The sequence below is a fragment of the Vitis vinifera genome, chromosome 18 (assembly GCF_030704535.1).
Source record: "Vitis vinifera cultivar Pinot Noir 40024 chromosome 18, ASM3070453v1".
In the NCBI taxonomy this organism is placed as follows: Eukaryota; Viridiplantae; Streptophyta; class Magnoliopsida; order Vitales; family Vitaceae; genus Vitis; species Vitis vinifera.
Window position 1 is genome coordinate 7,293,933 of NC_081822.1, and position 25,130 is coordinate 7,319,062.

General features: G+C 33.5%; 3 protein-coding genes across 3 annotated transcripts; all 3 read left to right on the forward strand.

The window, feature by feature from the left end:
• The first annotated feature begins 9,789 nt into the window (after window positions 1-9,789).
• On the forward strand, window positions 9,790-10,882 carry LOC104882520 (uncharacterized). The gene has a single exon (XM_010666189.3). It carries the CDS (start codon window positions 10,173-10,175, stop codon window positions 10,629-10,631), a length of 459 nt encoding a protein of 152 aa, XP_010664491.1. The 5' UTR covers window positions 9,790-10,172; the 3' UTR covers window positions 10,632-10,882.
• A 375-nt stretch (window positions 10,883-11,257) lies between these two features.
• On the forward strand, window positions 11,258-19,450 carry LOC100250536 (70 kDa peptidyl-prolyl isomerase). The gene is made up of 13 exons (XM_002283387.4): window positions 11,258-11,796; window positions 11,919-12,005; window positions 12,083-12,340; window positions 12,470-12,550; window positions 12,658-12,738; window positions 14,345-14,539; window positions 15,550-15,639; window positions 15,738-15,913; window positions 16,613-16,735; window positions 16,824-16,970; window positions 17,806-17,933; window positions 18,011-18,131; window positions 18,972-19,450. Exons 1-13 carry the CDS (start codon window positions 11,595-11,597, stop codon window positions 19,083-19,085), a joined length of 1,803 nt encoding a protein of 600 aa, XP_002283423.1. The 5' UTR covers window positions 11,258-11,594; the 3' UTR covers window positions 19,086-19,450.
• A 1,562-nt stretch (window positions 19,451-21,012) lies between these two features.
• Window positions 21,013-24,618, forward strand: LOC100255717 (serine carboxypeptidase-like 2). Its single transcript, XM_002283377.5, has 14 exons — window positions 21,013-21,411; window positions 21,498-21,643; window positions 22,068-22,144; window positions 22,269-22,391; window positions 22,546-22,648; window positions 22,741-22,778; window positions 22,879-22,980; window positions 23,097-23,183; window positions 23,257-23,412; window positions 23,594-23,665; window positions 23,756-23,874; window positions 23,957-24,070; window positions 24,185-24,230; window positions 24,327-24,618. Exons 1-14 carry the CDS (start codon window positions 21,269-21,271, stop codon window positions 24,408-24,410), a joined length of 1,410 nt encoding a protein of 469 aa, XP_002283413.1. The 5' UTR covers window positions 21,013-21,268; the 3' UTR covers window positions 24,411-24,618.
• The last annotated feature ends 512 nt before the right edge of the window (window positions 24,619-25,130 follow it).

Sequence of the window (25,130 nt, forward strand, 5' to 3'; positions counted from 1 at the left end):
AACCAAAATATTCTTAGTAAGAAAACTTGTGTAGCAAGCACAAAGAGTATGCAACAAATGTGAAGGAAATTAACAACTACCAAGGTGTTTATGGGTATTATTATAGGGACGATCAAAATCAAAATAGTGAAAAAAACAAACCCCAAAATAATTATAGATTTCACATAAATTTTAAAAACAAAGTTCACAACTTCAAAGTAATATAATAGAAATGAATCAAAATTCATCAAAATATAAATAAAAAAAATTCTATATATATATAAAAGACCTTACCTCCATATCAAAGAACTTGTAATCATAAGGAATTAATGAGGTATGAGTAAGCTTGAGTTATTCAATAATCGATATGACCAAGTCACCAAATCTCATACTTATTATAAAACCCACAACTACAAAACAATGAAGGTAAATATTTTTTGTTCATGTACTAATCTTTCCATTCTTTATATTACTTCTTTCATAAAAATTTAATGGTTGACTTGATTGTCGAAGGAGGGTCGATCAATTGTCTTCCTCACTCTTAGTGATCTTGTCTATATCATAGGAAGGATGCAATCCCCATGAGCCCATGACTTGTCATGATAGGAGAAAGGACGTGATAATAATCGACAACATTTTTTCAAAAAGCATAAAATAATTATAATGCAAAGTGCAAACTTGCACAAACGATAAACAATGACAAGAGTTACAGATATTAAATACTAGTCATACCTTTCGCTTGTTTAGAGAAATGCATTACACCTTAGTACTATACTTTTTTACCTTAGTACAAGTACAAGAATTTCTCAACCCCTTTGAAATAAATGGAGGTCTTACTTATTACTACCAACACCATCAAAATGCTTATGATTTTGATTGAAACAATTTAGCGACACGTTCACAAAGATGAAGAAATGCCTCAAAAGTGGGGGTAGTGATGGGTGAAACCTTGCTACCCCAAGTTGGCCTTTATTAAAGAGACCAAGGAATTAACTTGACAGCAAAAGGAATGACAATCACAAGCCAAAGATGCTAAATTTAATTGACATAGTACCCCTTCATAAGGAAGAAGAAAGTGGTAGGAATGAAAAAAAAATGCAGAGGAGAAGAAAGCAAAGTAACAAAAGTAAGCAAAGTCTAGCCCTTTAGTTATCCATTAAAGAATAAAGAAAATAGGAAGGAGGTATATAGACTCCTAATTTTGATCCCAAATGATATGATGTGGGCCATTTATTTATTTTTAATGCTCATTTTATATTTTATAATTTTGTCTTTATTTTATTTTATTTTCCCTATCTTTATCCATAAAAAAAATCACATTTCTCTCTCCTTTCTTATTTTTATTTTATTTTATTTTGTTTTCCCAATCCCTCCTCTCTTCCCCTCGTTTTTGTCACATGTCTCTCTTCCATTTCCTTTTGTTATTTAATCTTATCTCTCTTCTCCCACCCCACATTTGAAACTCATGCGGACGAGGGGTGCGGAGAATTGAAAGCAAGGACGATACGAGTGACAAGGAGAAAATTGTCCAAAAGAAGGCAGATAGCATTGCATAGTGACAAAACAAAGTCGCACCCCCTTAAAAAGTGGACATTAATTAGAAGTTGAATGGCAGGTGAGAAAGCCTTATCCATAGGCGCTTGTGGACCAGAGAAGCAGGTTGAAAAACTTGAAAAGGATGTTCATGGTGCATGGTTTCCACCTTGGTTTGCAAGTCATTTAATTCATCGTTTGTTCTTTTATGGAGGTGCAGTGAACATGAACAACCTGCTCTGTTTATGGTGATTCAAATGACCTACAGAAAAGGCCCAAGCTCAAAAATGGGTTCATTAACACTAAATGGATTCCAAAGATAAAGGGTCAATGGTTGGCATATATTAATATATCATTAGCTTCTCGCTTAACCATACATGCAATTATTACTCTCTAACACAAAGTTGTCAAGACATATATTTGATTGACTGATATAATTTACGATAAGATAAAATAAGTTATTTCATCACTTATCTTATATTCAATAAATATGACGATTAAAGAGATGTATTCTCTGCATTTTTCCACATATTTTCTATATGAGATTTGTTAATCTTAAGACATATTTCATATATTATATATTATTTTATTTTTTATATTACTTATTTTACAAAATAAAAAATTTTGATTAAAAATTAAATTTATGGTTAAAAAACTAAAAAAAAATTCTAAATAATATTAATATTTTTATTATTTAATATATATATATATATATATTATTTTTATAAATTGAATAACATAACATAAAAAAAAATTATTTATAAATATTACATATTTTAATTATGAATATTGTTAAGCATAAGCAAAAATTTATATTTTTAATAGAAAATATTGGAATGCCATATAATTTTTATTTAAAACAAATATTGGACATTGAAAAATAATATATATTCCTTAAAATTCTTCTAATTTGACTTAAATTAGATTACTAATTTCAACAATTTCTTATAAGCAGAGTTTTAAAGTTGATTACACTAAGTATCATCTTCGACTTCTTGAACACATGTCTTTAGTGGCTTTGTAAAAATATTTGATTTACAAAACTCAAGCTCGGTCTCATCGTTTCCATGAGTTCTTTAATAATGAAACTTGATGCTTATGTCTTTGTTTCTACCATAAAACAATTAATTATTTGTTAATGCAATAGCAGATTGATTATCACATAAAATCTTTTTAGAACCATTTATTCATGCTTCAACTTGGATTGTTTTATTTTTGCCTTAACTCATCAAGCATCTTGCGAAGTCAAACTATTTGACATGCTATGGAAGTCACTACCATGTATTTAGTTTTTACGGTTAATAATGCTACGACTTGTTGCTTTTTTATGACTATTAGAATGTTTTTGTTTCATGATAAAAAAAAAAAACCCAATATCACTAGTTATAGTCTTCACATCACTTTCTTAGTCACTATTTGTAGAACCCACTAAATTAAAGTTGCTTAAGTAGAAAATTTTACAATCATGAGTACCATTTACCTTATTTAAAATTCACTTTACTGTTAGCAAGTGTAAATGATATGGTTTTTTTTAGAATTGATTGATAATTCCCACTTGATAAACAATATTTGGTCTACTATAAGTCAAATAATGAAGACTTCCTATTATGCCCTTAAAATATGTGAGATTTATTAATCCTCCAATGTCTTTTTTTTTTTTTTTTATCTCTAATCATTTTGATATCATTTGTTGAAACTTACATAATTGGGCATTGATAATAATTTTCTAAAACAATATTTTGTCTTATTCTATTTTTTTTAACCTAATAACAAACCTATAGTTATAATAAATTAAACATAGTTGCACTTGATGGGATAAATACAAACAATGCACAATCAGGTTTTATCATCTCTTGTGAGAACCTAATAGGAATCAATCAAATAGAGCAACAAGAATTCACCCAATCAACAAGTATATGAACACCAATAATTTTAGCGTGGAAAACCTTTTCCAATATGAGAAGTAAAAACCACGGGACCTTTAAGTCACTAAAAACTCCACTAATATAATCAATGGGTTGCACAATTCTCTCTAGATAAAACTAGAGGCATACATCAACCATATCTTAAGACAAATTAATCTTGGCAATTTCAACAACTTTGCATAAAAACAATGGAGAGATCTCACCAAACACACCACTGTTCTAGGACTGAAATATAACTGTTTCAAACTCTAAATCCAATCTCCACCGTTCAGAATGAAGATCAATGAGTTTTGAACGTACACTCCAAAAATTGGCTCAATCGAACCACAGATTAATCTCGATTGGAGTTCATGATCAAAACTGTTTGGATAGAAAATGCATCAAAATAGAGGCTCTGTTCTCGGACTGAAAAATGATCATCTAGATCTCCAAATCCGATCTTCACCGTTCACATTGAAGATCAATGAGTCACAAACCTCTCCTCCAAATTTCAGGTCGATTGGCCCACAGACAAAGCGGGATCGGACCTTTGATGAAATTTGGGCAGTGAAGAAAAACTGAGTTTTTCTCTCTAACTTCAAAAATAGTGGTTCTCCCATTCTTTCTCTTTTCTCCTTCTACTATCTTTTTCTTCTACCTTCGATGGTTGCAAAAAAAATTGGAAGAAAAAGAAGAAAAGTGATTCTTCTTCTAACCCTTTTATATAAAGGCATAAGAGGCCTTAAATTTTGGACTCTTAATTTGGGTCTTCCACATGAGAAAAAATCCAACAACACTACCATTCTAATTCATAATTAGATTAAGAATCCTAATTAATATAAAAAACCTAAATAAATAACAAATACTAATAATTTTCAAATTCTTAAAAATTCTTATAATTGGACTTTTAGGTTGATGACTAATTGCAACATAAGGTTGGTGACACAAATACAATAACTCTTCATGTCATCAAAGTGGCAAAATCCATTTTAGTGAAGGACAAGGAAATAAAAATCAAATTGAGTGATTGGAGAAGAGTGTTTTCATTGAGCCAAAGAGCTTTGAAATTCCATAAATATTGTCGAAGGTACGTTGAAGGAACTAGAGAAGATTACAATGGAGACATTTCTACGGCAAACACCCTTAAGGCTTTTGGAGGCAAACACATATAATGATCCTCTGGTGCCACTTTTAGAGGTTGCTCAAGCAAAAATTAGAATAGACAAGGAAACTATTTGAGTAGAAGTAGAGCATGATCCATTTGATAAGTTGCTATGGTACTTTATTGATGTTGATCTGCATGATGTCAAGGAAGCCCACAAATGATTTGACAAGGCTACCGCATATATGATCTAGCATATGAGAAGTTTCCATCATTCAGACATGGCTCAAGTCATGGACGAGAGAGATTTTCTAGGAGCATGGTTTAAATTGAGTCGAATATGAATAATTTAGTTTTTATTTCTAGCAATGGTTTGATAGCATGATGTTAGGAAATAATAAGAGAAATTCATTGAATTTTGTTGGTTAATAGGTAATTTGGACACCTTTAAGAAGAGTTTTAGAATCAATAATAAAATGGATTTTAGAGCCTAAACTTGGTTCACATCTATTCATTTCTCTATTTTGTGATTTTACATTATTTTCAACCATGGTTATATCTTGTATTATTTTATGAGACATTGTATCCATTAATTAGTTAATCAACTATTACAAATGCCTCAATTCACTTAGTAGAAATCGATATATTTTAAGGATCAGTGGGGGTATCCTATACCTTTCCATTGAGTAATTTGACCTTTGAACTTATTCTCAATTTGTGTCTTGTTACCTTTTTAGGAGCCATTTGAGATCCTGTAAGGTAAGATTAACTATTTTGAGTTTCATTTTTTTTTATATTATTTTCCTTAAAAAATAAACTAAGTGACAACGCTAAGTCATATAAATAAATAAAAATGCATTTTTTAAAAGCATAAAAAAAAGAGTGTGTAGTGTACCACTTAGTAGAGGTCCATAAAGGGGAATTATAGGTTTGTTTGAAATGAATGAAGTGTATAACATTGGAGTTGCGTCTTGTGTTGAGCTAAGGGCAGTTTGTAACTAGTATCTAGGGATTAAAGCCATAAATTATGCTTTAATGACACAATTAAAGAGCAAATTAGGTGATAAAAAAGCTTAATTCATCACACTTAACTTAAATTATTGCTAAAACCCTAACTATGAGTCTAACGTATATCTTGTGTTAAAATCTAGGTTTAAGAGATAAAAATGATGCAAGTTACAAGAACCTTTTTCATCCATGATAGTGAAGGAGCTAGATGTGCATATAAGAAGCTTTAAAAGTTTTCAAGCATGATGAGAGTTGTAACAAATACAAATGGAGCAATGCATAGCATGGGAGGTGAGAAATTAATATTATGAAGAGAAATGGAGAGCACACAAACATGAGAAAGAAGATTAGAGGTTATAACTCAATGTTTAACATGAGAATTGTAATTCAAACTTGACAACAATACATACCATGACTTTGGCATGATTTTTGAAGGACTTTTTGAGATTAATTTTAATCAAATTAATATCATTTCAAAGCTTGAGAAGTCAAAAGTCTAACGTTTCTAACAATTTACAAATCATAGATAAAATAAAGAAGTTATGATCATGACAACTAGGTGGAACTAAAGTATCATTTCAAATTTGAAATGGCGATTCCAAAAATTTAACTTAATGATTTCAAAATCCATTTCAAACTTATCCTAATTTCAAAATCACACATTGCCACTTGAGGATTCCACCATATCCGCCTCAAGGATTGCTTTTTGGGCCGTCCATTCACCCTAAGTGGGCTCCACACAATTCAAAATCAAGATTTTATTATTTATTATTTGTTTTTAGATAATTATTTAGGAAATAATTTTTTTTTCCATTATTATTGATTAATAAATTATTTTTTATTTCTTTAACTTTCAAGAATGATTCTTTATCTTTTTTTTTTTTTAATGGATTGTGCATGTGATAACACACCCATGAAAGACCAAAGAACTTTCTTGGACAAGGGTTAAGGCTTATAGGGAAACAATGAGAAATTAAACTCAATAATGGAATGAATGATTGATTAAAGACATAATTAATGAGATTACAAATACCCTCCAATATTGTGTTGAATTAGGGGATGGTATTATTATCCATTCCTAAACACTAGGGATTTTTTTTAATTTTAATTCTTGATCTATAATTATCTAAGGTTATCATTATCATCTACCTTAAAACAAATCTATACGGAGTGGTAAAGACCTACAAATCTTAGACCCAAACCAAAATTTCAACTTCATTAATCTAATAAATAATTCAAAATTAAATAAAATGTTACACATAAGGAGACATATGCAACCCTAAGTTATTGAATTTAAGCTGATATCGTTTAGCCCATATTTTGAATGTCACCAAATTTATACAAATAAATACCTTTATTTTGCCTAAAGCCCTAAGCCCGAAGTTGGATTATGAAAACCCTAATCTTTAACATTTGAATAAAAGATCAATAGATTCTTGCATTTTTAATTTAGACTTATTTAGCAAATCCAATTTCATTTTAATAGATATTCAATCTTCAATTTAAAGAATTTGATTGAAGTAATCCTTTAGACCCAACTCGATAAATTCCATATACTAGTATTTGAGAACGATACTCAAAGTACTATAAAAACTATAGTGACTTTTTCTCTATTTTTTTTTTAGCGAAAGTTGTTATGTATAAGACTTAGTATTGAGGACAATAGAAAATAGTAGTCACCTAGACTACAAATAGGAAAATAATTGTCCATACATAAGACAACCCCTCGAAGATAATAATAGTATTTAATGTAATGAGACATACATCGAATGCAATTGGATGTCACTCTATTCTTAAAGAACAATGATCATATTTACATAATGGAATGTTCATCAAATACAATTGCATGTCATCCTTATAATTACAATATCACTAAGACCTTACCCCTAAATGAAGAAACTCATAAATTATTTCTTAAGGTCACATTAATTAGATACGAGTAGGCCTAAATTGTTTAATAACGAGTATGTCTAGCCATCAAACCAATCAAATCTCAAACTCTTTGTAAATCATGTAACAACTGAACAATGAAACTATGAATTTTCAACTTATGCACTAATAATCCAAATTCTATTTATTTTTCTCTTCTTTAAAAATTTCATGGTTAACTTGATCGTCAAAGAAAGGTCAACGAATTGGCCTTCCGTCTCTAATCAATCCTCTTCTATAGTGAAAGAAGAATACAATCCTCTTGAGCTTGCCTCTTGTCATGATAGAAGAAGAGGACACAATAAGTATAATATAATGATGAGTTGTAAACACAATTCCCTTACTTTTAAAAAAAATAATAATAATAATTTAAATCTAAGTTGATTTCAATATTATATTGTCTTTCATCATCCAAATTACATATACAATTAAATAGAAATAATTTAACTTAATTTTATATTTTTATTTTTTCACATATTCAAAACAAAAAATTTACCTATCATTTAAAAATTTTATGACATTCATTTTTAATAAATTATATTTATTTTTAATATAAGTTAAACTTTAAAAAATAAAAAAATAAAAAGTGAAATAGGATGGGTGGATAAGAAAAATACTCATGCTTAACTTGATTGTTTTTTTTTTTTTCTTTAATGGGATGTGAATAGATTTAAATAATTAAGCTACGGTAGGATGGGGTGACTCACCCAATTGACATTCCTAAGCCCAACCCAACTAGCATTATTTTAATGGATTAGCTTGTTAAGTACACCTAGTGAAGCTTAATTTAAACCCTATGAATTGAAAGGTGATGATTAAGCCCTAACGAGACTTTCAATATATGAAAGGGTCATCTCCGCTCCATGAATAAAAGGCATTACAAAATACTTTTAAGGAGCTAGAAAGGGATGAATGACACACTTTGATCATTTAGACTCATAACGAATTCTTATTAAAGTTAAAACTAAAACTTTAATGGATAATTATAGTTTTAAAAACCTAACCATGATTAAGATGGTCAAAATTATAATTGTAGCCATCTAAATTGAGTCATCATTGACTCACATATTGGTTGACAATACAACAGTGATGTAAATTACTTTTAATCGAGTGGAAACTAAACCAAAATTCCTTTTGTTTTACTCTTTACTTTTATTTTCCATTAACTAACTTAATAATCGGAGAAGGTATATTTTGAATTCCAATTATCCTTCTATAAAAATCATAATTGATCATTGTAGTATCATATATATTAAGTATTACATATTGTTAAACATATTATAATATGGAATTAAATATAATATACAAAAAAATTAAATAAGTGCATGTTTGAATTTTTTTATTGTTTATTTTTTAAAAATAGAAAGTTTTATATAAAGTATATGAATTCTTATAAAAAAAAATATATATAGATATAGTATCAATTATATATAAAGTATATGAAGACTTTTTTAAATAGTGAAAATTTTTCACATCCTCAAATTTTTAAAATTTGAAAAATAATTTATTAAAAAATATATAGTAAATTTTTACTTATTTATTTATTTATTATTATACAAGAGGTTTTATATTTTATATGGAATTTTTTATTCTTAACAATAAAAAATAAAAAAAAAATTCCAAATTTAACTTAAATGATTTTATGTTTAAAATAAGGTCAATTTGGTGGAATTCAAATCATTAGTTCAATTGAGCATATTTTGTCACAAATTTTAATAATATCCATTAGAAATTTTCGTCCATGCCATTAATGAATGGATGGAAAATCCACCCAATGAATTGAGGAGAGACACATCCTAAGCTTTCATGCCAATAAATGGGGAGCTTGAGGGAGTAACGCGTGAATTAAGCGGCAGTCTACAAGGCAACCACTTCATCGTATAATCAATTGTTGCATTGAAAATAAATTAATAATGCCATTCATCATTTGCCTACTTATAATGACAAGAGTAAACATTTTCTGACGTGGAGGATGACAAAACGTACAAATTTGAAATTAGCATCAAAATAATCAGGTATACACATCTTCCACTAAAAAACTAATTATCCCATGAGTTCCATGGAATGGAGGGTCTCTTACAAATTCCTCCGCTCGTTGAATACTGATCATATATGGTCACACCAACCCCTCAATATGACGATTCAATAACTCACCCGACCCTCCCATCCAATCCATATTTTCCAGCCATTCAATAGGCTTTCTTGGCACTCCCATCATTTCCACCTTCTTCATTCAAGGAGAAATTGTATTTTTAAAATAAAATTATGGAAATATTCATGATATTTCTTATATTTTTCATTGAAATATGAGAAATCTAAATAATTTCTTATACAATGTGGTGGACAAATATATTTTGATGATTGACTAACATATGGAGGATGCTGCTGGGAGGCTTCGATTTGCAATTATTTGCACTGGTAAGTAACAAAACTCATGAGGTGAGGGTCAAAGGTTGAAACCTTCGGCTGTCAACTCTCTAGTTTTCAAATTTGGCCTTCGTTCTACAGTGGTGTGCTTTGAAAATGTTTATTTACGTTCACACATATTTTCCAAACTAGCTACTGCTTCTTCCTCCCCTCTACAAAACCCCCCACTCCAACTCCACCCCAAGCTCCTCTCTATTTTTGTGTCAATTTCTTTCACATATACCTCTCCCCCCCCGATTTCTCTCTTTTTCTGTAATTGCGATTTTCTCAGCTACCAAACAAAGAGAAACATGAGAGCAAAGGCGCAAAGCCAAAACAGGTTCATGCGGATCATCACAATACCCATAAGAGTTCTGAGCAAAGCAAGGGATTTTTATGTCCGAAGTTTGACGGATGCAGCGGAGAGAGTGAGTCGCGGCAACGCCATGGGCTGCCCAGGAGTGCACATCTCCACCTTGCCTAAGAGCTTCAGCGTTAGCTCTTCCAGGTCCGGTGATGGTGAGGACGTTGGGAGCCTCAGTAGATCTGGCTCCGCCAGTAGTTCCAGTAATAGGGTTGATATGAATGTGTTTCTGCAGCCACCCAAAATGGGATCGAGGGCCGCGCCTAGGAGCTGCAGTGTTGGGATGGGTAGAATTGATGAAGACAGGCCTTGTGATTTTGAGGAAGATAGTTTCAATGTCAAGGCTGATTTTCTGTATCCAAGAAGCCGAAGCTATGCTGTGACAAATAGAAGAGTTGGGTTCTGATATCTCCGTGTGGATTCACATATTAGAAATTCTGAATAATTCTAATGGCAAATGTTAAAATACCTCACCTCCATATCCATGGCTTCAATTCTTTCATTTGTGTTTGTTGTTTCAAATCCAAAATGGGTCTTGTGTATAGATTGGTACACGAAGTGTAATAGTTGTCCAAGAACGTGGTGCTGAATGGAGTTCTTACTTCTTACTTCTTTGACTGAATGTATACATGAAGTAGAAAATACTTCTTCTGCAAACTGCTAGCTTGATGAGATATGGTTCTTTCCTTCCACATGAACTCAAATTTAGAGAAATAAAGAAATAAGCCAACTAGTCCAAAGGATTTGAATAGAATAATTACTCCAAATAAACCAAACCAGTCTGATTGGTTTGAATGGCATTTCTGCAACTACAGCCTTCCTCGTGTCCCTTTGGGCCTTAATAAGTCAATTGAATTAATTATTAATAACTGAATAAAATGGGTGTGGGTGAAGCAAAAGTGAGGTGTGGATAAATTTAGTAGAGGCCACTTGCTGTACAATTGGTTGCAAGGCGTTGACCACTGTACAATTGGTTGCAAGGCGTTGACCATCACCATTATTATTCCTTCTAAATCACATCCTCGAAGAAGTTTTCTGCTGTACCGTTTTTTAAGCTTCTCAAAAAATGGACCTTGAGGCTTGAGCCTCTATCGTGTTGTGACCAGTGGCCACAAGAAAAAAGAAAAACCCATGTAAAATCAAAGGAAGTTTACTCCAAATGGTATGAAAAATCAGCTTAGGACAAGCGTGGGCCAAATTGTCCAAGTCGAAGCCCATACGAGAGAAAGGGCCGGTCCGGGAGTGTTTTGAGTGGGCCATAGCGTCCCTGACTTTGTAAGCAGAGAGAGAGAGTACACAAGCGAGGCCTCAGAAAAAATAAACCGAGAGTAGAGGAGCGTCGTGGGAGAGTGAGTGTGGAATTGGAGGCATGGTGGTGGTGGACGGAGCAAGCAACGTGTCGCAGCTTGGGGAAGTGGACGACCTGGATGAAGAGCCCGGCGAGGTGATCGAGTCGGCGCCTCCACTCTGCGTTGGCCAGGAGAGGGAGCTCAACAACTCAGGCCTCAAGAAGAGGCTTCTCCACAAAGGAATTGGCTGGGAGACCCCTGACTTTGGCGACGAAGTCACTGGTATTATCACTCCATTATTCCCTTCCAATCTGTCTCTCTTTTTTCCCTTTTCCTGCGATGTTTTCCTGTACTGGAAAAGTTTTTGCGATGGCTTTGTTTAAGATGGTTTTTATTGGATTCAGTTCACTACGTGGGTACTTTGCTTGATGGGGGCACTTTCGATTCCACCAGAGATAGAAATGAGCCCTCGACCTTCACGCTTGGTCGTGGTGAGTCTTTGATGTTTTTTTTTTTTTTAATTGTTAAATCTTTCATGATTGTTGAGAATTTTTTTTTTTCTCTTCAGGTGAAGTTGTTGATGGATTGGATCAAGGGATTGTTACCATGACACAGGAGGAAATTGCATTGTTCACGGTGCCTCCTCATTTGGGGTATGGAGAAGCGGGCCGCCAGGGTGTTCCTCCCAATTCGGTAGTTCAATTTCAAGTGCAGCTCATTTCGTGGATCACAGTGGTGGATGTGTGTAGGGATGGTGGAATCATCAAGAAAATTTTGGAGAAGGGAAATAGGAATGTGCAACCCGGAGATTTAGACGAACTTCTTGGTAATTATTTTGTAATTTTTGTTCCTTTAATTTGGTGAATTTGCTTCAATGCCTGTGCTTTATGTTTCTACGAAAGTCTCAGCTACATTGCCTCAAGAGTAATAATTGGGGATTTTGTTTGTAATACAGTGAAGTATAAAGTGAAACTGGTTGATGATACTATTGTTGCACAAACCCCCGAGGAAGGAATCGAGTTTTACATGAAAGATGGTAATTTACTGTTGATTAATGGCTGCTTTCTTGGTTAAGCAATAAAGGATATGCGAGTTTTATTAAATAAACTGTTTTTTCATAGTTGAGAAATGTGTTTCTTTCAGGTCAGTTTTGTTCAGCAATGCCAAAGGCAATCAAGACCATGAAAAGTGGAGAGAAGGTTAAATTAATTGTTCAACCCCAATGTATGCTTCCCAGTATCCTTATTATTAACATGCTCTATCATAGTTTTAGGTCTTATGCATCATTAATATTGCTTGTTATGTGTGTCTTCGACTAACTATGAGAACGTGCAATCTGAAATTGCTCCCATGGTTTTAAGAAAAAAAAAACCCATTGATAAGTTAACTAATAGAGAGTGTGTTTAATCCTTTTTCTCTCCTGATACAGAAACAGCTTGACTTTGCTATCTTAAACTAGGATTTGTAACATGAAACCATTTTCTGCCTATCTTGTTGCATACTTCAAATATTAGGATAAATTACAGTTAAGTTGTGTACCTATCACTTTGAGCCTTTGCTTGAAAAATACCCTCAAGGTGTAAATTTCAAAACTCACTAGATAAACAAGCAGTCTCACGACCTTGAAAAGGTTCAAGATTTTGAGAGAATTTGGCAAATCAATTGAATGACTTAATATAACTTAATAACTTAATTTAAGTTATTAAATAAATTATGCATATTTGGTACAATAACTTAATATTACAACTTTAAGTGTTAAGTCAAAATAGTTAACTTGTTCTTAATACTAAATATTTTTTGCCTCATTTGCCTATACCAGTGAGAGTATATTTTACAACCATGATTCCATATTAATGACTCATTTTTTACGATAATATTTTGTGGTTATTTTATATACCTACAATACTTTAAATATGGATGTTTAATAAATAAATTTATTGATTAAAAGTAATGAAATAAATGAGTTAAAATCAATGAGGTAAACAACCTTAATACTTAAAGTAAAAATCAAGTAATAAGTTTTAAGTCAACAAATTAAGAATAATTTAACTTAAAAGTCAGTTTAAGTCATTAAGTAATAGAAGTATTAAATTTTACCTAATGCCCTCTTAGCCTTGACAAGATGGCGATTCTTGCTTCAATGGCTGGGCAAAGAGCAATCTGCTTGCATAGTTATGGTAGGCCTTTTCATAATGCATTGGGTAGGATAATATCTCTCTTTGGACCTTCTACTAGTGAAACTGGCAATAACTAGATTGGATCTGTTATATATACATGAGGCAAGAATCATGAAATGTGAAAAGAAAAAGCTCTAGTTCTAAGTAAAAGACATAGAAGGGAAAAATGAAAACTAAATAATTTGAAATAGTTACATTTTCAAGTCAATATGACAGAAAATACAAACACTGCAGGAAGAGATGTAATATAGCTGCACTCTCCCACAAGGAAATGGGACTATGAGTTTTAATGGGTTAGAGGAGCTTGCTGACATGGATGATTTATCATCTCATCCTTAGGTTATTGAAATTTATAGCATTTTTAATTTTTTTTTCCTGAATCTCAGTCCATTAACAGAGTCATGTATAGGGGCAAGTAAAGTAAGAAGGTGATACCATACTTAAAATGTACATGCATGTGTCATATGGTTGCACTCGTTATTTCTCTAAAGATTGTTTTATTATGCCAGCACTGGTTTTGATTATCATAATTAGATTATATCAAGATGAATTTATGAAAAACTTTGAATCCTCTTCTGCCTTTCAACCATTAAAATTCCAGGATCCTTGTCACAGTTGAAAAATCTTACTTTAATCTGAAAAGATAATTGCAGATGCCTTTGGAGATGTGGGCAGAGATGCAGAGAATGAGTTTCCATTGATTCCACCAAGTTCTGTGCTGATCATTGATCTGGAATTGGTATCCTTCAAGCCAGTTATTGATGTTACTGGTGATTCCAAGGTATTCAAGAAGATTTTGGTAGAGGGGGCAAACACTATTGCTGCAAATGAAGGTGCAACTGTTACTGGTATGTATATTAAAGTTTAAGCAATGTTGTCAAAAGCAGTTAAGATGTCAAAGCAATCATAGTTGGAATTTGGATCAGTTCTGGAATGAAATTGGAAGTCTGCAAAAATTTTTAGTGCCATATATGGATGGATGGATTTATGTGAGCCCAACAATATGTTATACAGTGAATTATGGAGTGTTGGTATTCTGTGGTGACACACTAACATGTCTATGGCCTTTAAGCTTCACACTCTGCTTTCAAGCTTTATGAACACCATTTGGTCAACTATATCTTATCTTGTGATAGGACATTGATTTCATATCTAGTATAAACTCACTGTTGCCAACACAGGGTAACTTTTCAGATAAAGGTCTATGTAGATTAATAAAGACGAAGGGTGAAGATAGTTTGTTTTTAGACTTCGCTTTCCAGAGAGGTTTGGCATTTTCCCTTTCCCTCTTTCCTGTCATTATGACAACTTGTTCAACAAATTTCCTTTCCCATGGGCATTTATCTGTGTTCTTGATCTCAATGCATTCAGAAAAAAAAAAAAAAAAAACTCTCATCTCCTGGATTTATTTTATTTTCATTTTACCTTTGGACCTTTTTCTCATGTCTTCACATCTAGGCTGGTAATCAAAATAATAGGACCAAGCTTGGAAATATGTTCAATGCATTCAATGAGTGATTTTCCTCTTCATAACAGTCCTTGCATGAGAAATCTTCTCAAATAAAAAAAAGCAAAAAAATCATAGCTTAATTGATGAAGATTCAAGCTCTGCAAACAACAAAAGAGAAGTAGGCGTCTTATGAATATAGAATATATACATTAGGTTTTAACATGGAACTGATCATTATGCATCGTTCATTTAATTTGTTGAAATTTTCAAGCAAAAGATGTTCTCTACCCTGGAGATGTCAATTAAATGAATTTGCTCTGCTTCAAAGGCATCATGGAGCCTGCACCAACTTATGATTAATCCATTTAGTAATTTCAAATTGTTCTATGTTATCTTCAACTTTTGCAGTTAGGTATACAGCTAAGCTGGAAGATGGCACTATATTTGAGAAAAAAGGTTTTGATGGAGAAAATCCATTGCAATTTATCACAGATGAAGGTCAGCCCAACTGTAATTTTTTCAATCTTCCTTTTCTGAACCATCATAATGGAAACCTGGAGTTATCCATTACTAGTTTCTGCCTTTACTGTTTGTAGAACAAGTTATTTCTGGGTTAGACCAAGCAGTGGCAACGATGACGAAGGGGGAGCGGTCAATTGTGACAATACATCCTGAATATGGATATGGAAGCATTGAAGTTATGCAGGACATTTCTATTGTTCCGCCAAGTTCAATTATAATCTATGAAGTTGAAATGTTAGATTTTGTCAAGGTAATTGCCATGGTCAAATGGTTGAATTAAAGATGAGATGATGTTGGCTGTCCTGTGATATGATCATCTAATATGTAGAAACTATTCATCAAAATAATTAAATGAATAAATTGATAAATAAAAAATTTAAATTTCCAGATGCTGACCATCATTATTCATGCTATGTTTGCACATGCTAGTAAAATTCTGACCGATCTAGATATAAAATGGCCTTCCTGTTTTTAACTTCCTCTGGATGTCTGTGACTTCCAAGTACATTTTCTGGTCCATAAAAATCAATAACTCCATAAGGGTTTGTTGAGGTTTTTACAACTTCCTAGCACATTTTCAAGTTCATAAAAATCAGTACCTCCATAAGGTTTTGTTGAGATTTTTACAATTTTGTCCATCTTAATATTTATAGGAAGATTTTTTTTTTTTTTTTTTTTTTTTTTGTCGGGGGGCATGAATTTTACAGTTTATTATTGGATGCTAAATTTTGTAAAGTCTATTTGGTTGTAATTATTGTTTTTTGTTATCTACACATATAGTTAGATGATAAAAGCTCATGTTTTTGTCAGTACAAATTAAATGGTACCGGTTTTTTTATATAAATTGTTTCTGCTTAATCGACTTGCTAACTAATATATTGTTCCTACATTCACTTCTTGAGATATAATACTAAATTTTTTCATCATTCTATTTCGTCTTCATTAAAAGGAGAAAGCACCATGGGAGATGAGTGATCAAGAGAAAATTGAGACAGCTGGAAGAAAGAAAGAAGAAGGTAATCTACTATTTAAGAGTGGGAAGTATCAACGAGCACGAAAAAAGTATGACAAGGTGGCCCCATGCCTGATTTCTCTTAAATTGTGCTTCTTTGGCATCCATGTCTTATAAACTTAAATTGCTATTTGTCTTTTACTATCAGGCTGCTGATTATGTTAGTGAATGTGGAATCTTTGGCGATGGTGACCACAAGGTAGTCGAAACATTGCAAGTGTCTTGCTGGTTGAATGGTGCAGCATGTTGTCTCAAACTAAATAACTTCCCGGGAGCAATCAAGCTATGTTCGAAGGTAAAGAGAGAAATGAGAAGCAATCGTTACACTTTTAAAATATCAATGCAGCAGACAGCATGTGAATTTTCTTAATAGGAAGAGAAAACTAAGAATTTGTGAGGCTACAAAGATTGGAAAATTTGTGGAACTGGAAAGGTTGGTGGTAAGCACATATGCAAAGGAAGGAAATTAAGAACCGCTCTGATGTGAGGGAAGGGAATTCTTAGCAATCTTTACCTAACGATAAAAATGAAGCAGATGTGATCCCTGAGGTTAGAAGTCTGAGCTGCTGGTAACTCTGAATGTTTTAAAATATGCTTGTAGTAATAAAATCTTCAAACTTGTTATTTCAAAAACTTATGGTAAATTGGTGGCTAAAACTTTAACAACCTCATGTTTTTCTCCAAGATGCTTTAGTGGTTGCTGGGGTTTTATCCCCCTATCAGTGTTCTTTCAGTAGCTGTTGCGGTTGCTGGGTGGTAAAGACATGCCACATCATCATAGAAATTCACTGTTGTGATTTAACATAAAAGGGTAATGGATGGATTAATAAAACACCTTATTCATTGAAGTGATGGCTGCACCATGTCATGTGACATGTTAGATGAGTAACAAAATGGCAATTGCACGAAGATAAAAAGCTCATCATATTGGAGCTGGACCCTGGCAACTCTCACTTACTGTTTACTATATTTGTTTTCTTTATTTGGTAATTCAAGTGTACGCGTCCTTTCATATGTTTGAACTTTCTCTCATGTTCCTGTGCTTCAATCTGCAAATGATATTTTCACACTAAGTGGAATGGCATAAAGGTTGGTAATCCTCTAAGACTGTCAATGATGATCTCCTACAGGTTCTAGATATTGAGTTCCACAATGTGAAAGCTTTGTACAGGCGAGCACAAGCTTATATGAAAACTGCTGATTTGGACTTGGCTCAATTGGATATCAAGAAAGCCCTTGAGGCAGATCCTCAGAACAGGTAATCATAAGTAACTGATACATTCCTAATTCACTAAATCTGCTATATTTTGTGGAGCATTTTTGGTTCTTTTTCAGGGAGGTGAAATTAATGCAAAAGAATTTGAAACAACTTCAAGGTGAGAGCAACAAGAGAGATGCAAAACTCTATTCCAACATGTTTGCACCTATGAGAAATGACACTGCTGTAGCAACAAAGGTAAGTCGTGCTATTGTCTTTGATGAGTTTTAATGATTTAAAAGTTTGAAAGAACTAAGGCACCACTAGGCAGGCTTCTTAGCAAGCAATCAAATTTTTTTAACATCCTTGAATATACTTACATGAAATTTGGTTACCTGATTTTTAGTATGAGCAAAATCTTGTGCTTTTAAAAATATTTCAATGACCCTCAGCCTAACCTCAATTTTATCATCTATAATACCATCAATGTTACCATTACCTTCACCTCTTCCGTAATCACTGCCATAACCCATAATCCATTCCCACCCCCTCATTACCATTCACCACCACCAACATGGCAGCTGTTGTAAACATCAAGCTCACATTTCAAAACAGTAATTTTCTATTGGATAAAAGCAAACATAGTGGTGCCAATTTTCCTCTTGATTTGCTAGTCCATGAGGACGACCAAGGGTGTGTTGGAAAATCCAATAAAAGTGGAATCATTCTGTGGAACTTTCCATATCAAAACATTTGGAGGCACAAATCCATCATCTAGAATGGTGTTTCTGTTACAGAAATCGAATTTTCATTGAAAATGATTTAAATTGAGGTGGTTTGTTTTTGCTGGATAACAATAAGAGTCCATCTTGTGCCTCCAGATGCCTTTACCACTGATCTATGACAGCTTTGGAAAGATCCTGACTTTCAACAAAATAAAGTTGAGCACAAGAAAATTAGAAAATGGACCAGTGCCATGAAACACAATGAAATGATAGGGTCACTGTTGGACGTCCTAACATACATTGTATTACTTTTTTAGAAAAGTTGTGAATTAGTCAACTACAATTGTAAACAAATGAATTGGTCATTCTGCAGAAATTGAAGGTTGAGAAAGCTGAGGATAAGAAAGGAGATGCAGAGGTGGTCGCAACAGAAATGGAAAAAGTTGCTGTTAGTTCTGACAGTGGAATGGCTGTTGATTCTTGTTGAGTCATATTTTGATGCATCATATATCTGTAAAGTAATCCAATTATGAACAAAGAAGAACTAATTGGTCAGCAGAATGCTTCCAAATTGACCTCAAGTAAAGCAAAGGGGTTCAAGAGAGATGGGGTAGAGTGGGATGCAACGGACTTGTAGTTGTATGATTCTGATTTTCTTACGTTTTCTTGAAAAGAACCAAGAGTGAGTGAGATAGATAAAGGCAGAGGAAAAACTTACCATTGGTTTGGCTCTGGTGTAGTATGGAAATAGCCAGCCAAATCTTTGTGGAGTTGTATTCTTGGGTTTACCTTCCTTTTTACACCATTTTGCTAAATAATAGTATTATACATATCGAGATGGAAAATTTTGCATTTGCCTTCATGCATTAGTTTAATGCTATTTTCTGCATTGTTGTATGCAAATTTATACACAATACGTCTAACAAAATAGGCTCATCGTCAGGTGTTTTCTGGGTAATCCATCTGCTCCATTCTCATTGATAGGTGGATTAGTAGAGGGCGTGTCCAGGACAAGGTTAAGTTTAATTGGGGATCGTCTGGCCGTGCTACCCACAAAATGTCAATTGAGAACCAAATTTTCCAACTCTTGCAAGGCTTTATTTTTTCATTTTCAGAAGTAGGGCAATTGTAGAGGATAAGCACACTTGAACAGTTCATCACGATGATGACCCTTTCTCTTTGGTGATTGTAGACATCCATTCCGAAAAGGGTCAGATTTGTTCATTAGAAAAAGGCTCGGAGGTTTTTTCCTTTGCAATTATGGGACAGCCGGCTCAAGCCCACTTCGAGGGAGAAAGGAGTGCAATTATGAGAAGGCCGGCACAAGCCCAGTACTTTCAAGCAGTTCAAAAACTTGTTTGAGAGTATTCTCACTTTTTCTTCTTCATTTCTTCTTCTTTGTAACTAGAGTTCTAACCTGGGTGTTGATTTTGCGCTTACAATTTTGCAGTCATTTTTGTGCTTATAAACAAATTTGAAACAGAGAGAGTTTCAAATTTTTGAGTTGGGAGAATGGAGAATGACAGCGGTAACATTAAGCTTGATTGATTGAAGTATGAATGCCATTGGATTACACTTCGTTTGACCCTTCAAGGGGTTGAAACATCCATATGAGTCACGAAAAGTATAGATATAATATAACTGGCTCACAATGGGGCTAGGAGACATGTGCCTCCTGCCCCTCAACCTCTTCACAGCCCCACCCACCCCCCCTATTAAAGTAAATATAGGGGTACAATTTTAATTTGAGTTATTTGAAAATCAGTGTAAAATAAAAAGTCAAATAAGTTTTTGAGCCATTTTAAGTTGTAGGTTTTAAAGAAAATTCTTTAGAACAGAAAAAAAAAGTAAAAACATTGCATAACACATTAATTTAAAAAAAAAAAAGGTCCTATTTCCCTGATTTTTTTTTCCCTTTTATTAAAAAAAATTATCATCATTTTCATTTTCTTATTTTTTTTAGCTTATATTTGACTTAATACTAAAAATTTCTTAATGAAATTGTTGAGTTTATTAAAATTAACATAGACCAATCAATGAAAAATAACTTAGTTCTCTATATTAAGAAAAAACATATTTGATAAGGTTAATGAAATTGTTTAAATATTAAAATTTTAAAGTTTAGTAAAATAAAATATTAAAAAAATAATTTAATACTTAATACTTTTAAATATGTTTTAATATTTTAAATTAAATAAAAAAACAAGCATCCAAAAATAATTGGTCCAACATTTATTACACATGACGTCACTTGTCCCTGTTATACGAATACCTAATAATTGCCTGAAATTAAGTCAGAAAGAATAAAAGGAAAAAAAAAAAAAAAACACCCAAAAATGAAAGTTCAAGAAATATACATTCCTTTTGGCATCCTCCCTATGGACTTTATCACTCTGTCAATCATGAACCTATGGTCACAGTGCATTATGAGCATGAGTCCGAAAAAAACTGCATCATCTTGAAGGCGACTGTGCCCCATTTCTCATTTTTTTTCTTCTTCTTCCATCTCTTTTGGATACCCCAAATTGATTGCTTGTCAGTGCAGCCGCCACACACTCCCCACATCCTCCTCAAATTCTTATCCTGTATTTCACATGTTGCGTATACATGTGAAAGAGAACATTTTATTTCTTCAGTACTTGCAAGCGAAAGGCATTACCGGCGAGACCCATGGCCATGCTTTGTTCCATATTCCGTCAGTTTCTTTTTATTAATCTTGTTTTGCAGGTTAGTTCAGTGGTTGCAGCATCTCATTCGCCCGTGAAGTTTCTTCCAGGTTTTGAGGGGCCTCTCCCTTTTGAGCTGGAAACTGGGTGAGTTGATATATACATATACAGTTTCTGTCGTTTGATTATTATATTATAATGATAGTAGATAATGTACATAAAGTCATATGCAGGTATGTGGGAGTGGGTGAATCAGAGGAAGTGCAGTTATTCTACTACTTTGTAAAGTCGGAGAATAACCCGACGGAGGATCCTCTCCTGCTCTGGCTAACGGGAGGCCCCGGTTGCTCTGCCTTCTCTGCTCTATTCTATGAAATAGGTTACTTGTCAAACCATCACCATGCATGTCCCTAAATTATCTCAATCCATATTCATTGTAATAATTATAAGATTCGTCTTTATCTTTGTTTGCTTGTGAAATCCCAAGTTCCCAACCATGTTCTCAAGCTGTATGTGATGAGAAAGGATCAAGAGTCTGCCACACTGCAGACAAATTAAAATTTTCTATTCAAGGCAGGCCCAATCATTGGATGCTTCATTCTTCAAAAGAAAATGCAGTACCACGCCGTGAAATTATCTCTCATATACAAGCTATGCTATATAAATCTTCATAAAATTGGATATATAAGAAATTGGATAGTGATTAGACATAGATGTAGAAAGTTTTTACAACCCACTTGAGAATTTGGCTTATGAGAGTGACCACTGACGTTGGTTACTGGGAAACTTGTGGAGTTGTGCAGGTCCACTGTACTTCGAGTCAGTACCGTACCATGGGAGCTTGCCCACGTTGGAACTGAACCCACACTCGTGGACACAGGTCTTGAGCTTCTGAATTCTGATCGTTATTTCTATGTCAAGACATTATTATTATTATTATTATTATTTAAATTTTCTTCGTAAGGAATTTTGTGGTTGCGAATTTGTGAGACTGGAACTTTCAGGTATCCAACATAATATTTTTGGATGCGCCTGTCGGCACTGGATTCTCCTATGCAACAACTTCTCGTGCTTCTCATTCAGGCGACTTTCAAGCAACTCATCAGGCACATGAGTTTCTTAGGAAGGTACAGTATACCCACTCTTCATGCATACACATCCCTACTCAACCATGCATACATTCTTCCCTCCCAATTGCAGCCAGCCAATCCAGAAGTAGAAGCCATGGACAACCACAGTGAAAATTGATTGATCTTTTTTCCGGAATGGACTGTGGTGCAGTGGCTGATTGATCATCCAGAATTCCTCTCAAATCCGGTCTATGTGGGGGGAGACTCCTACTCTGGGATTACCGTCCCTGTCGTGGTTCAACACATCTCGAATGGTAAGAGGCCTGCTTGTTGGTGCATTTATATATAAAATACTTGGACGGTATGATAATCATTTTCGAGTTGTATATATTATATGGCTGCGCAGGAAATGAAGATGATACTGAACCCTTCATCAATCTCAAGGCACGTTGGAACATATATCTTGCTCTCTTACAAAGTATTTCCTCTTTTCTTAATGCTTAAATGGCTTGTGGTTAATTGGAACAAACAAAAATGGTTGCAGGGGTACTTGCTTGGAAACCCCGTAACAGAGCAAGGTACTGAAACAACCGCACAATTCCGATTTGCTCATGGAATGGCACTCATTTCTGATGAACTCTATGAGGTGAGATTCAGAACTCTTTCAAAACCTTTACTCGTATTGGAATCAATTAATGACATGAAAGACAGAAAAAAAATCTAAATACCAATAATCTTCCATATGTTGAGCCATTTTTGCAGTCACTGAAGACAAGTTGTGGAGATGAATATCCGTTCAAGTATCCCATCAATATACAGTGTATAAAGGATGTTCAGGCTTTTTATAAGGTCATCAGCAATTCCTATTCCTTCCATTAACAACTTTATAACTGCCCATGCTGACAGTAGTGTATATTTGCAGTGCATTTCAGGAATTCAATTTGGACAGATTTTAGAACCCGTGTGTGGTTTCGGTTCCCTAAAGCCGGAAGATATTTTCTTAAGTGGAAGAAGATATCTGATTGGGAAACTCAGAGAGCGCCGCCCAGAGCCATCACTTTCTGCATTTGAATGCCGTGTAAACCTCTGCTTCCTTTATATGAGCCTGCTAATCCATCTATCTCCATTTCAAATTGTCTCATTAAGAAAAATGAAAAATCAGTGACAACAAAAAGCAGAATGGTTCATTTGGGAAGAGTTAAAAGTTTAAAACTACTTTTCCTAGGCATTTGATTAACAGCTCATATATGTATGTGTAGACTGATGGATACATCCTTGCTCCTTACTGGGCAAATAACGCCACTGTCCAAGAAGCGCTTCATATTAGAAAGGTATAAGGCAATGTGATATTGGGTGCAAAAGGGTGATTTGAGTGCAGTATTATTATTATTATTATTATCATTTTCATTTTTCAATCACAGAATACAATAAGAGAGTGGCAGAGATGCGCGATGGGATTATCTTATACGCCTGAAATTGAGAGCAGTTTTGAATATCATGTAACTCTAAGTAAAAAGGGTTACCGATCTCTAATATACAGGTCGTACCACCTTTCTGTTTTTTGTGGGTGCATAAATTCGATTTTTTTCATGTATTAATTCTATTTTGGGGTTTGGAAACAGTGGTGACCATGACATGATTGTGCCCTTCTTTTCAACTCAAGCATGGATAAGATCTCTGAACTACTCCATTGTTGATGACTGGAGATCATGGATGGTGGAAGGCCAAGTTGGAGGGTAGGCTCCCGACTTAAATAAGTCTTAAACCCCACACCTTTATTTTGAGAGTCATTTATATTGAGCTTAATTTGAAAAAGCTGAATTGTGACACTGGCTATCATATTGCTCCAGATATACGAGGACTTATTCCAACCAGATGACATTTGCGACTGTTAAGGTGAAGAGAAACTCCTCCCTCCATTTCAGTTGAGGCTTGGGTTGTTTCCGTAATAAAAGCCCTTACTGTGTTGTGGTTTTGGCTTTTGACTTGCAGGGAGGAGGGCACACAGCACCAGAATACAGGCCTAAAGAGTGTTTTGGTATGTATAAAAGATGGGTATCTGGACAGCCTCTGTAATCAACTCCCACACCTAAGAGCTCAAATCATGACGCTCTCCAGAAATATCCCCATTTGATTTAGGCATCCAATTATATTTCTCGTTCAGTTGTCAATTTCACAACTATTAAGGATCTTGTCTACATGATTCAGGCCCCATCTGGACTTCTAGTAATGCATTTATTCAGAAGATTTACGTATAAAAAGAACTTAGTGTGTTTGTTTACCATATCGTGACCTTCTTACTTTATAAAATTTTAAGGTTATAATTTTTATATGACAGGATTTATTTTTTCCAATTATAAATTTTTTGAACTCTTTTAATAAAAAAAATACATTATGATTTTTAACAATAGAGCTTCTAGTTCATGTTTAAGAACTTGTTTCGAATTTATATTTGACAATTTTTTCATTTAATATAATTTCTTGATAGTTTGTTTTTATAAGATATTTTTAGGTGATTTTTTAAAATAATTAAAAATACAAAAATATATTTAAACTTTTACATAGTCAAACAGTCCTTGAAAATTAATCATTTCCTAAACAAAATTTAAGAACCATTTTTAAAAACTCTCAAGAAAAATTATTTATTTTTTACTTATGCAATTCCATATCTAGCATCCCCTTCCTCATCTTTACACTTTGCCCCAGAGCAGCTTCTTGAGTGCTGATATTAACTGTCCATACACAGCTACTCATCACTAGTTTTGCAAGAATGTGAACATATTAAAAATTGAAGAA